Raw genomic sequence first — 13,447 nt, forward strand, 5'->3', positions numbered from 1 at the left:
GCCCAGCCTCCCCTCCAGCCCCAGCGCTGCCGGCCACGTTTCGCCAGCAATGGGCCATGTCATGCGACGCAACGCTGGCTCCCTTCCCGCGGCCTCCTCAGCCCGGCCGGCCTCCCGCTTCCCTCCTTCCTCCTTCCGCCGCCTCCTCCCTCCCTGAGGCAGCCCATGGCCGACCCCGGCTCGGCGCGGCTGCAGGGCGACGTGTCCGCCTTCACCACTGCCCTCCGCGTCCTGGTCAACAACCCCCAGTTCAGGTGAGGGCCGGGGATGCCGCCGCCCCCCGGCCACGTCGAAGCCCCTGCCCCGCTCGGTGCTGTCCTGCGGCCCCGCTCGGTGCTGTCCTGCGGCCCCGCGCCGTGCTGGGGTGTTGGGCGTGCAGGCCGTTCAGGGAGCTTCGGGGCAGCTGGTGGGGACAACATGGCTTGGGCACCCCGTGGGTCATCCCGCAAGGCTTGTGCAGTGGTCCCCACACACCCTCATGGCAACAGGAGCCCAGGGCTGCCCAGGTGTAGCCCCCTCAAGGACAGCCACCATCTCTATGGAGGAGGGAAAAGCCCCAGGTGTGCCCTAACTCCCTCTATCCTCAGGCATGGGCCCAACAGGGTAAGGCAGCGTCCCAGTATAAATCCCATGCTGAGTCTCCTGCCCTTGCTAGGAATGGGGGTATTGCATTCACTGCGCTCCCCAGGGGAAACCTCCTGTCACCTCCTGTGCCACCCCAGCTTCACCCGGGCTTTACTTCCAACCTCCCTGCACTCTGGAGGGCAAGTGACAGCCTGGCTGTCCCTACCACCTCCTCCCAGAGTGGTGAGCAGAGACAGAGAGCCGTTGCCTTAGCTACCCCTTACCAGCATGGTATGTCCTGCCTGTTCTCTTTACCCACTTCCTGCTGAGATCTGGCACAAATTCCAGAGCTATCTGAGGAAATCCCCATCACTGCTGAAACTTTTGGCCACCCAGAAGAGAAATTCCAGCGAAAACTCCCCAGCCACACTGTCAGGCAGTGGAGAAGCAGTTGTCAGTCCTGTGGCTCATGTCTTGCATCCTGCACCCCTCATCCTTGCATCCTTCATTCTGCATCCTGCAACCCGAAATCTGTGCTCTGCATCCACCTACTTCATCCCATATCCTGCATCCTTTCTCCTTCAGCCTGTATTCCACACCTTTGTTCTACATCCTGCAGCCTGTGTCCTGCATCCCAGACCTTGCAGGATATAATCTCAGCTTGCATCCCACATCTCCCAGCCTTGCATCCTGCTTGCCCTTCTTGGCCTGTGGACCTCAACCACAGAATGGTTTATCATGGTCCCCCTTGCAGTAGTGGTCATGGAGGACCTGTTAGGCTCTGCTCACATCATTCAGCATACTCCGGCTGTGTCTTTCCCCATAGACACTTGGGATGACCCAAGTGCCCTTCCTTCTGCTGGGCACATCCGCTTCCCTGTGAGACACTGTGAGGGTTGGGCCATGAGTTTATGCATGTCCTCATGGCAGCCAGAGTTTGGGTGGCATGTCTTCTCCTCATTGGCCTGTTGGGATGGAGGGAGGGACAAGGGGATGAATGGGCCATGGCCACAGGTACTTACAGACTGGAGACTCTCTGCCCTTCGTCTACTCACCTTCCCCTGATCTTTCCCCATCTTTCCTGGGACCATGGAGCTAGGGAACCTTTCTGGGGAGTTTTAGGGGACCAGGACAACAGGATGTTCCTTGTGCCACAGGCTGCCCTATCCCACAGGTCTGGGGAGGGCCAGTGCCAGCCCTACCAGCAGCAATGTTGGAGGCCTTGCATCCCTGAGACAATGAGTCAGTTCCCATGAGTCAAGGAGGCTGATCCAGGTGACAGCCATGCTTTCCTTTGCTCTGCTGTGCCAAAAGAGAAAGTTACTTTCTTCAGCTGTCCCTGGTTTTTCTCTGCCCTGCTCAGTGCTAGCACTCAGGGATGTCTGTGCTGGTACCTATGGCCCTCTGTGCTTTCCAGAGGACCTGTCTTACCTTGCCTGCAGCATTCAGGTGGCTGCAAGGAGCCACCAACAAGGTCCCCTCTGTGGCCCTGTTGGGACAAGGCCCTGAATTAGAATTAAAGGGTACTGCTCCCTAGAGACAGGCACTCACCAGGTCCCTTCATGTATGACCTGTCCCAGCCCAGGGCATCCTGTGTCCTTGCTTTCCAAGCACCTCATCCCTCACAGTCCCCTCTTCCCCGCAGCGATGTGATGTTCGTGGTGGGCCGGGAGCAGCAGAAGGTGTTTGCACACCGCTGTGTGCTGGCATGCCGCTGCCAGGCTTTCCATGGGATGCTCACCCAGGTGCCAGTGGGCAGCCAAGACTCCTCCAGCAGTGTCCCACCCCAAGGCCCCTTCATCCTGGGCAACGTGCAGCCTGAGGTCTTCCTGGCTGTCATTGAATTCCTCTACACCAACAGTGTCACCCTCAACAGCCACATCGTGAGTGGGACTGGTGGGGACCATGGACATGGGAGGGACAACAGGGGGCTGCAGGGATAAGGGGTGCTTTGCAGATCTTGGTGTGCCAAAATTGGAGGAAATGGTCTGCATGATGCTTTCTGTCTGGCTAACAGTGCAGTGAGTGTGTGGAGTCTCACTCCAGAAAAGCACAGTGGGGTGTCCAGAGCACCTTGTCCCAGCCTTGGAACAATGGGCTGTGCACACTCTGGATGCTGGGATTGGGGTCACCACAGTAGGAGACCTAAATTTGCCTGCACATGGCAGCCTTGTGCCCCATACCCCACCTGGAAGCTCCCACAGAGCAGGAGCACGCATGCTGTTGCCACTGGGCTGACATGCCCATCTATGGCCCTGCACATTGATTCTCATAAGGTCCCTTTTGCCTGCAGGTGCTGGAGGTGCTGACCTCATCAGTGGAGTATGGCTTACCCGACCTTTGCAAGGTACATCCCTGTTTAGACTGGGGACGGTGGTCTCTAAGTGTCCCTGTGCTGGGGAGCACCCAAAGATGGTCCCTGCATGGCTGGTGGCTGGAGGTGGCTCTGAGGAAAGCCCCATGGTGCATCACTTAAGTCCAATGCAGGCTTAGTCCTGCTTCTCAATCCTGGAAGGTTTCTCTAGTGGGATCCCCCTTGAGGGGGTGCACCAGTGGCCAGAAATCCCACAGGGGAATCCTGGGAAATCATGGGAAAGGCCGTGGGCTTTCATGTCTCCCACGCAGCAGGAAAGCCCCTGCGCTGTTGCCCATGCATGCTCTCTGGTCATCTGGCAGACAATGCAGTAAAGAAAACCCCGATTCTTTGAACAGTCAGTTCCCCAGCTGTGGTGTTGCCCAGGGGATGCTCCCTCAGGTGGGAAGCTTTTGAGAAGGCAGCAGGGAGCAAAGAGGATGGGTGGGAGCCACATGAGGAGGGGACAGGGAGCTGGAGGAGCTTGGTGTTTGGGAGGGTGGCCAGGCCACGTCATCAGGCTGTTTCCTGAATTACAGCAGGCTGAATGCGTGACCTGCTGTCTAGCACCAGGACTTCCTCTCCCTTCCCACCATGGGGAGGACCTCGGGAGCTGACGAACCATGGGCTGCTGTGTGCCAGGGTGGTGGGATGGGACCTGCCCTATCACCCTGTGGGGACAAAGGCCAGATGTGGCACAGAGCTGTCAAACATTCTGGGCAGGGAAGGGACATAAAAGGTGTTGGAAAAAGGAGGGACTCAGTGCTCCAGCCACACTAGTCACATCCCACCACCCAGCAAATGCATCCTCAGGGGGATGACCTGGACTGGGGAGAGACATGAGGTGGGTGTGGGAGGAAAGGGGGCTGACCATGGACAGCCAGGGAAGCCTGTGACTGTGTCCCCAGACGTAGGGTGACCTCGTGTTGGGTGACCTCATATCTCTCCTGCCAGTGACTCAGGGCCCTTCTGCCCCAGCTGACTCCTCCCTGCATGTGACATCTTGGGTTTCCCAGGACTCTGGCAGGCAGAGGTGGGCAGGAATGAGATCTCACTTGCCGGTAAGTGTGCAGGTCTGGCTACATCTAACCTGCATCACTCATGTGTGGGATGCAAGTAGAGATGCTGGTTCCATAGCAGTCACAGGCAGAGCACAGCTGGCAGGCAGGGCTGGGTTGAGGCTAGGGTCACCCAATGCACTGCACCTGGCACCAGGATTGTCCCCTATGGCAGAACATGACTGTTGTCTGTAGACAGGGTTAGGGGACCCATCTGGGACTGTCAGGTTTGCTGGGTTTGGTCACATCAAGCTTGGTCCCTGGCTTAATCAGGGGCCAAGCTGACTGTCTACAGCCATGCTGTGAGACCTCATTCCATAACCCATTGCTATCTTATGAAACTCTGATGGGGCTGCAAGTGCCTCTACCCCATATCCCATGTCCTGGAGACTCAGGGCATGCTGGCAGTTGCATGGGGATGGCAGAGTTGGGTTCCCATTCTCCCCACCCTCTCCCTATCTGCCTTCCAGCTCTGCGTCAAGTTCATCAAGGACACACTGAGTGTGGAGCAGGTCTGCGAGGCCCTGCAGGTAAGAATGACACCCCAGTAGTGTCACAAAGGGTTAAAAGTAACCTGTAAAATTTTGGGGCAGGAGCATGCCTGACCTTCCTGTTCTCAGGTGGATGGTGCAGCAGGATTTTCTACCCAGCCTTGGTCCATCAAGATGCCCTGCCATTTCCCAGGTACATTGTACCAGGGTTGCAAGGGATACTGGGGCTACTGGAGCCTGTCAGAGATGTCCTCATACTGCGCTGAGCCAGCGCTGGCCAGAACTCCCCCTTGCCAGGGCCTTGCTATCATCTGCATGAAACTGGGAGGCACTGGGTTTCTGGGAGCCAGTCCCCAAACCCCTGCTGAGAGTTGGGGCACCTAAAAATAGCCTTACGGAGGTCCTAATGGCTCTGCCATGCTACCTGGTGGGACCAAGGCTGTTCCCTAGAGAAAGGGGATTTGTTTCATCCCCCACAAGCAGAAAGGCTCCTCTTGGGGTGAGGTGCCTGCCCCAGAGCACAGAGTTCCAGCCAGATGTGATGCCAGACCACTGTGGCATAAACAGAGCTAAAACTGGCCTGGAGGAAACAAAACAAGAAACCCCAAAACCCCAGAACAAAACAAACCTGAAGAAAACAGCTCGCCTTCCCTCCTCGCTTGCGTCAGTGCTGGGTCCCCTGCTGTGGTGGAGGGGGATGTGATGTTCACCCTGTCTGTGCTGGTCCCGAGTATCCTGCACACAGGGGCTGCCACCAGAGGGGCCTAGATGGGCAGTGCCAGCCCTGGGACAAGCATTGCTCAGTAGGGCTGGGAGAAAACGAGAACACTCCAAATTCCTGCTGCAGTAGGGGATAGCAGTTATGGATCAGGCTGGGGCTGGCACCAGGTAATAGGGCTTTTGCAGGGTGGCTGTAAGCAGACTCCGTGCCCACACAAGGGGCACTGGGAACTGATGGGCCCACGTGCCCACAGTGTGACCTTGTGAAAGCAACACAAGCAGGGCTTCTCTGCTACTATGGGCTGGGTGATACTCCTGAGCAGCAGTGAAAAACTTTGTCTGCTGCTGACAGTGGGATGGAATGACCATTGTGGGCATTAGGGCCACCAAAACCTTTGCCATAGGGGAGGCCAGAAAGTCCCCTTCCTCCCCACACCCTCACCATGGCACTCACTCATAGAGATGTTTGCCTCACCTGGGTCCCTGAGAGTGCCCATGGCTCTGTACATGTCCTGCCCCAGACGCATTTGCAGGTGTCTGTGTTGCCCCACAGGCTGCGGTGACTTATGGGCAGACAGACCTCCAACAGCACTGCCTGGCCTTCATCGAGGGCTGCACTGCGGTACGGCAGCAGGTGATGGGGGAGCATGGTGCAGGGTACTCCAGGGGACAAGGAGCACATGGCATGGAGAACACTGTGGGACACAGCATGAGGCAAGGGAGCAAGGCCCCTTAGAATGGGGCTCCTGGAGCCTGGGAAAAGGAGCGAATGGTATTGGGAGAGAAGATGCTGGGTGCTAGGCAGAGGCAGGCTGGGGGTACTGGGGTGCCAAGGGATTGAGGTCTGGGTGGAGGGATGCTGTTTTGCCAGGCAGGGATGGCACCAGGATGGGTCCAATGACCTCTGGATGAGGGGGGGTGATTGTGTGAGGTCCTGGTTCAAGTGTCCCAGTGCTGTGGTGTGCTGGCAGGCAGTGGTGCGGACACAGGGCTTCCGTGAGCTCTCGGATGTGGTGCTGGCACGGGTGCTGCGCAGCGACCGCCTGGCCATGGATGAGCTGGACCTGGTGCAGGCTGTGCGGGAGTGGGCCCATGTCAGCTCGGTGAGTGTAATGCAGCAGCGACCGCCCAGGACCCCCACCAGCCCAGGCTGGAAACCCAGACACCTTGTCCCAGGGCTGTGTGATGAACACAAAAACTGGGTCGCTCCCCCCAAACTTCTGCCTCTCCCAGCGCCCAGGACATCAGCAGCCCCATCCCTCACACCCTGCTGTCTGACAGGCTGTCCTGGAGCGTCCAGTGCCTGAGGTGGCTGCTCTGCCTGTGCAGGAGCTGCGTCTGCCCTTGCTGGCACCTAGCGAATTGATGACACTGGAGAGCCACAATCAGCAGGATCTGCTCATCCCGGTAAGCTGCGGTCTGTTCTTGAGGTGTCCTGGGTCAACTCTGGGGCTGGACGATGCTGCAGGGTGAGTTTTGGGGGAAACCAGAGTCTGGCCATGCTAATGCCCTCTCTCCATCCCCACAGGTGGAGAGCATTGTGGCAGCCTGGCGTGCTCATGCACTGAGGAAGGGCAGTGGGGTACCCTCTCGCCTCTGCCGGCCCCGCCATGGCACACGGCCCCGTGACCATCATCGTCACCTTGAGCCACACGCCAAGTAGGGCTGGGCAACAAGTTTCATCCAGCCCAGCCAGGGGCTCTGCAATGGGGCAGGCTGTGGGGCTGAGCACTGATGCTGCTGTGGCCAAGAGCAATGATAAGGATCTTTGTCCTATGCTACAGTGTCAGGGCCAGGGCAGGATGCCAAAGTCACCCCAAAAAGTGATGCAGGGACTGGGGGCAGGGTAGAGCTCGGCTATGGGATGGGTACGAGGACACAGCAGGCAGCCCAAGCAGTGACCCAGGGGTGGCAGGGCTGTCGGGGTTCGCTTGGGATGGGGACCCAGGGTGAAGTCCCCCTTCACTAGGGGCCGTGCTGCCCTCCCCTGGCGGCGGGGCTGTGGTGCAGTGAGAGAGCTCCAGCACCTGCCTGGGCAGAGACACGGCCCTCCACGGCAGTGGGTTGGGGGACCCTGGGTCTTGGGAGGGGGACAAGTGGGAGAGGCAACACGGGGCATCTCTGCACGCACCACAGCAAAGATGGGCTCCCACCCCTGAGCGCCTCCAAGCCCTGCCAGCAGGCCACACACACACATACATAAAGACACAGGCTACCAGCCCCCCATCTGCCACGCACACACTTACAGACACTGTGTAGCCCCCTTTGTGCCCCACATTGCGTGTGCACACACACAGCTGGGTCTGCCTCAAGCACACACAACCCCGCTCCAGCTGCAGCTCCCGTGAGAAAGAGCTGGACACAGCAAGTAATTTATATATAATATATATATTTACTCTTTAAAAATAAACCTTCAGTCCCCACTACCGCCTGTACAAACTACAAAAATAAACCTTTGCTCTCTTTGATATAAATAACTTAGATGGCGTGCTGGGGGGAAGGCTGCCCACTGTGCCCACGCCTGGCACGGGGGCAGGGTCCCCGAGGCCACCCCTGCTCAGTGGCAGTGTCTGGCGGCATGGGGGGCTGGGGCTGCAGGCACGGCAAACACCGCTGGAGTTAAAGTGCTGGGTAACGGCGCGAACGGTGCCCAGGATGGGGATGGGGACGGGGACAGGAGCAGGGGCTGGCTGCAGGGACAGCCCCATTGCATGGGGACATGGTGAGAAATATGGTTTCCCAGTAAGACGTGGCACCGTGGGAGCCCACGTCAGCATTCACTGTCCCGTGCATGCTCCAGCATGTGCCATCACCTGGGCAGAGCACAAGTGTGGCATGAGGGCCTGTGATCGTGGGGCAATTCAGGGACTTGGCACAGCAAGGACCCTTCCCAAGTCCTGCCTGTGCAGTGGGGAGCAACAGGCAACAGGCTCCCTTTCTCCACTGTGGCAGATCCAAGATGTCCAGCCCTTCCATGCTTGCCACTGGGGAAACTGAGGCACAGAGTAGCACATTGGAGGGGCTGAGCTGCCCATGGAGTGGGCGCATGAACCGGGTCTGGGCCCTTGGGCTCCTGTTGCCTCTGGCGAACAGCCCTGCACTGGCAAAGGGTCTGCCCGCTCCCTGCCTGCACTCTGGGCAGCAGGGCGAGGCTGTAGGCTGAGAAATAAATCTTTAAAAATAAGCTTAAAAATATATATCTCTCTATAGATAGTTTCCCTTTGCAATAAATAAAGGAGGGGGTGCCCATCCCAGGCCTTGTCCCTGGCACACCAGGGCACAGCTGGCTCTGGGGCTGCCCCCTTACCAGGACAGGGGGCATCAGGGCACCCTGCTGGGGTACCCCAGCTCATGGCCTGGGATGAGTAGTCCCAGGAGGAGGTGATAGGGAGCAGGCAGTGACCCCACAGAGGGGGAGCTGGCATGGCACCAAGTCCACCTTGCCAGCAGCTCCAGAAACAGAGGGGGGAGTTAGTGCTTCCATTTCTGGGGGGCAACAAGCCCAGGGCATGACAACCCCAAACCCTGGGTGACAGGACACGGCACCAATGGCACAGCCTCAAGTGAGGGACACGCGAGCACAACGTGGCCTGCACACAGCTTGCATAGAAGTTCCAGCCTGCCCTACCAGGCCCTGTTGCAGGGTGCAGGGGGGCTGGTCCTCCTTGGCCGAGACCACTCCGGCAATTAGCAGCACAATGCGGGTAACCCCGCTCTGCACCCTCCTGTGCCCACTGGGTGCGGGGGAGATGCTCTGCCCAGGAACCAGCATCCTGCAGAGAGAGAGAGATTTGGGGAGTCAGCAGGGTCTTACCACACACACCTCACCCCCACTCTGCCATGCATCAGTCCTGGGGTAGTGTGTCCCCATGCTCACCTAGCACTGGGCACCTGCCCCATTGTGTCCCATGTTCTGCATCTCAAAGGCATCGGGCACAGTGGTGCTGCTGGTACTGGGCACACTGGACTCATCCAGGCAGTCCCGCTCGCCACCAGTGAAACCCTCGGGGCCGAAGCTGGGGTAGGAGCCAGGCAGTGTGGGGTGCAGGGCCACTGTCACCGATGCGGTGGCTGTGACGGTGGTGTAGCTGCCGGCAGGACCCTGCAGGTGGGTGCTGTAGGTGGGCAGGGCTGCAGTGGGGGCTGAGTGGGTGCCCGGCGGGCAGGGCTGCAGGTGCTCTCGGGGCAGTGTAGGGCACGGCTCCCCAAAGGCCAGGGTGGGTGCAGGCTGTGGGCCAGAAGATTCCTTCTTCCCCTGAACCTCCAGGCTGTCCTTGTAGGGCTTCAGCACCTGGAGGTGAAATATGAAGCATGAGGATCCCTAGTCATACTGGGCATCCCTCCAGCAACACAACCAGCACCACAGGGGACACATGGGCACACATCCTCCAGCTCTATCTATGACCCTCTCCCAGCAGATACAGGGGAGCCAGCAATGCCACAATGGGCAGGGACACTCACAGTGATGCGGGGGAATCTGGGGTCCTTGCCAGCCTCCAGTAGGATGTGTGCTGGGGTGGGGGGCACAATGAAGGGTCCTCGAGGGCTGCCCGGCCCCATGCCCTCCGTGTAGTGCTCCGTGTCTGAGGGCTCAGAGAAGGTGGCAGGCCAGGCTGGAGTGCGCCGGACATACAGCCCCCCAGGGCCCAGGCAGGGGGGCACCGACTCTGGTGGGGTTAGGCAGGGGCCATTATCGACCAGGGATGCCTGGGGAGAGAAGACAGTGTTAGAAGAGCCAGGACATACAGGGATGGAGGAGTGTGGAGAAGTAGAAAGCAGGAATTGATGTGAGGATGGGGATGCAGGTGATACCAAATGAAGCAGGGATGGGATCAAATAGGTCAGGGAGAGATCGGGGAAGTCAAGTGTGGAGTGAGGCAGGAATGGAGTCAGGTAGGTATAGGGCAAGTTGGATATGGGTCAAAAAAAAGGATGGGGTAAAGAAGGAATGGTACCAGGTGAGGGATGGAGTCAGAAACAAGGCTGGGACTGGGCAAGGCAAGGATGGGTATAGGGTGGAGACAGGGTGTGGGGCAATGTGAGGGAAGAGAGGTGGGTACAGGGTTATGGAGGGCCAGAGATAGGCAGGATGGGGATTCTTGTACCTCAGGAGGTGGCCCAATGACAGAGAGCAGGACGGGCAGCAGCACCAGCCCGTTGAGCAGCCCCAGCAGCGTCAGGATGGTCAGCACTGCAAAGAAGTACCTGGGGGGAGGGATGGGGAGGGTGTCACAGGCAGATGGGGTAAGCAGGCACAGCCATCATGAATTATGTCCCAGCCCAAACATAGCTTCCCACACCACACCACCTGGCCCTCCCATGTCTCCCCAGTCTCCCTGAAAGATGGAATAGGTGTTCCCAGCAAGACTCATCCTCATTGGCTGCCTCACATCCCTGCTGCCAGCCAGAGGAACTGCCACACTCACCAGCTCCCATTGCCAAAGGTTTTGGGGGGCAGCAAGTGGCTGGTTTATCCTCCTTCACTGCTCACCTCATGATGAAGTCAAACTCGGAGCCGGCCAGCATGAGGACACCCAGGAGGGTGGAGACAGCACCATCCATCACGGGGGCAAAGGTGTGCTCCAGAGCTGCAGCTGAGCGCACGTTCCGGCTCCCCACAGCTGTCAGGAAGCCCTGAGTGGAAAGGGGATGTCATGCGGAGCTTGTCCCTGTGTGCCACCCATCATGGGCCACCCATCGGCATATGGCCAAGGGGGTGAGGGTGCCAGGGAGTGGGAACTGGGGTATGCCCGTACTCACCAGGGCCACGTGAACAGTGAACTCCACACCAATTCCCACTGAGGCAATGAGGATGACCACTGGGATGGCGCTCAACTTGATGCCCATCAGGCCCATGATGCCAAACAGTTCCACAGCCATCATGGCCAGGATGGAGACCTGAGGGGTGGTGAGGTCAGTGAGGGGTGGCTCTGAGTGGCTATGCCCTCTGCCTGGCAGGCCTGATCCTACTGCTCCATATAGGTGAGCCTCATCTCACTGACCCTCTTCCCTGTATTTGGGGTGACCCACTGTCCCATCTGTTGGGCGTGGCCCTTACCCTGCTCTGCATGAACATCCTCAAACTCACTACACATGTTCCCTTCATAAGGGGTGCCCCTAATCCATCCATATTGGTCCCCTGCTCACTGCCACCCTCTTCTTTGCTGATGTCCCTGGGTCCCCCTGTACCCTCCACATGCTCCCTTCATCAGCAATGTAACTGTTCCCTCCATACAGGAGCCCACTACCCACTTCCAACCCTACATGGGTGTCCCTTCCTCTCAGGGTGCCCCTGGCCACCCCATCACCCAATTCCCATGAAGCAGGTACCAAGGGCGACTCAGCAGGATGGGAGAAAGGCTGGATGCCCCTGACCCCACCCATCAGGACTGTCCCCACGAATCAGGGTGCATACTCACAATGATGCCAGCTGTCCAGGGGTTGAGCAGCAGCAGGGCACAGACGAGGAAGGTGCAAGCCAGCAGGATGCTGATGGCCAGCAGGAACCAGTGCCGCAGGCCGATGTACTGCTCCCAGAAGAGGAAGGGGTATCCGCTGGGGTAGCTCAGCACGCCATGGCGCTGGGCGGCCTCCCGGCAGATGGCCCGCACACTCTCAATCGCCTCCACGAAGTCGGATGTGCGGCGCAGCCCACTCAAGTAGAAAGGGAACTGGGCGAACTCCAGCGGCTGGGCTGCTGGGACTGGGGAGATAACAGGTAGTATGAGGGTACAGGCAAGTATGGAAGTACAGGCAGCATGAAAGCACTAGTCACATCAGTCTGAGTGTGGCCTGGGCAGCCTGATGCCTACATGTGTACCATGGGTCTGGGGAGTGTTTGGGGAGCAGACTGACGGCAAGGACAAGGGCATTTCCCTGCCTGCAGGATGCTTGTGGGGTAGTGGGTCACAGGGAGCAGAAGGAGAATAGAGGGGCTTCTTTGCAGCAAGATGCTCATGAGCTGCAGTAGGGGTGTTGCTGTGTGCTAAGGACATAGGGAGTGTACAGAGGGCTGCTCAGGGTGTGGAGTGCAGGGGGATCAAAGTGGGGCCCAGTGAAGCAAGGCAGTTTACACCAGACAGGATGAAGGATGGTGGGGCGTTTCCCTTCAGGGCAAAAAGGTGTCGGGAGTGGGGTACTCTGCAGGAAGATGCAGGGGCAGGAGAGGGCTATGGGGAGCCCTCCGTGCTCACTCACTTCTTAGGTTCTCGCCTGTGGTGTCGTACTTGTCATGAATCCACTCAGGTGGTGGTGGGTAGAAGTTGGCCTGAGAGGCGGCAAAGCCCAGGGGGTCATTGCTGGCCCACACCGTCAGGCAGATATAGAAGGTGTCAGGAGGGATGATGCCATTCTCATCCACCAGCCGCCGGGTGGTCAGCTACGGGAGAGACCATAAGTGGGCATGAGCTGGGCAGCAGGCACAGAGTTGCCTCCAGCCCAGTCACCCCAGCCCTGTCCCCACGCACCTGATTGAAGTTGAAGGGCTCCTTCTTGTTGCCAGTCTGGATTAGGAGTTTGTATGCCAGTGCCCCGTCCTCAGAGCCATTGCGATAGCTATCATAGGTGATGCGCCCGGCCTGCCAGTCCCTGTCGAAGGTGGCCTGCAGCCCTGGGGATGCAGCATGGGGGAGTTAGCATCCCTGGGGGCACATCATCCCGCATACCACCCCATGTGACCCAGGGAGCATGGTCCCAGCGGGATGGGCACACACAGAAACCCCAGGACTCAGGTTCGAGTGGTGGACACTTCGGGACTACCCTCACCAGGATGCTGCACACCAGGGAAGGCATTCCCAGGTCAGCAGGGAGCATTAAGGCTGGGGAGAGGGTTCTTGAGCAGGAGAGATCAGGAAGAAAAGGCATGGCTCTCACCTCGTAGCCAGTCCTGGAAGTAATGGAGCCACATCTTGGGCAGGTCACGGTTGCCTTCCCGCACCACATACTTGACGGTGCTGAAGGCCTGGTGCAGGCTCAGCAGGGCAGCTTGGGCACCCGGGTAGTGGAAGCCACCCTTGGTGACAATGAACATGTTGTAGAAGGAGAAGTACTTGAACTGGGCCGAGATGAAGGCGTGCGCCTTGGTGTCCCGTGGCACAATGTCCGTAAGGTAGAGGCCATCATGCACCATGGTGGTGCCATAGAGACTGAGTCCCAGAAGCGCCAGGAACAGCACCACCACTACTGCCTGCAGGGACAGTGGGGGTGTCAGGCAGGGTCCTGTGCCATCCACCCACCCTGACTGGCACCCCTCGGGCTGCCCC

The 13,447-nt window shown here is 58.8% G+C and overlaps 2 protein-coding genes across 2 annotated transcripts in view; one reads left to right on the forward strand and one right to left on the reverse strand.

The window, feature by feature from the left end:
- On the forward strand, positions 1-7,654 carry BTBD19 (BTB domain containing 19). Its single transcript, XM_071565153.1, is given in 9 exon segments — positions 1-125; positions 127-254; positions 2,210-2,447; positions 2,858-2,911; positions 4,446-4,505; positions 5,740-5,808; positions 6,158-6,289; positions 6,468-6,593; positions 6,715-7,654. Coding segments are annotated over 9 exon segments (1,011 nt in total). The 5' UTR covers positions 1-56; the 3' UTR covers positions 6,850-7,654.
- The window catches only part of PTCH2 (patched 2), a 21,427-nt gene continuing 15,541 nt past the window's right edge, over positions 7,562-13,447 (reverse strand). The window contains 10 exon segments of the mRNA XM_071565152.1: positions 7,562-8,959; positions 9,064-9,477; positions 9,648-9,893; positions 10,292-10,391; positions 10,678-10,820; positions 10,947-11,084; positions 11,606-11,889; positions 12,384-12,564; positions 12,653-12,795; positions 13,059-13,371. Coding sequence (XP_071421253.1) covers positions 9,064-9,477; positions 9,648-9,893; positions 10,292-10,391; positions 10,678-10,820; positions 10,947-11,084; positions 11,606-11,889; positions 12,384-12,564; positions 12,653-12,795; positions 13,059-13,371 — 1,962 coding nt within the window. The 3' untranslated portion in view covers positions 7,562-8,959.

This window comes from Pithys albifrons, chromosome 10 (assembly GCF_047495875.1).
Source record: "Pithys albifrons albifrons isolate INPA30051 chromosome 10, PitAlb_v1, whole genome shotgun sequence".
Lineage (NCBI taxonomy): Eukaryota > Metazoa > Chordata > Aves > Passeriformes > Thamnophilidae > Pithys > Pithys albifrons.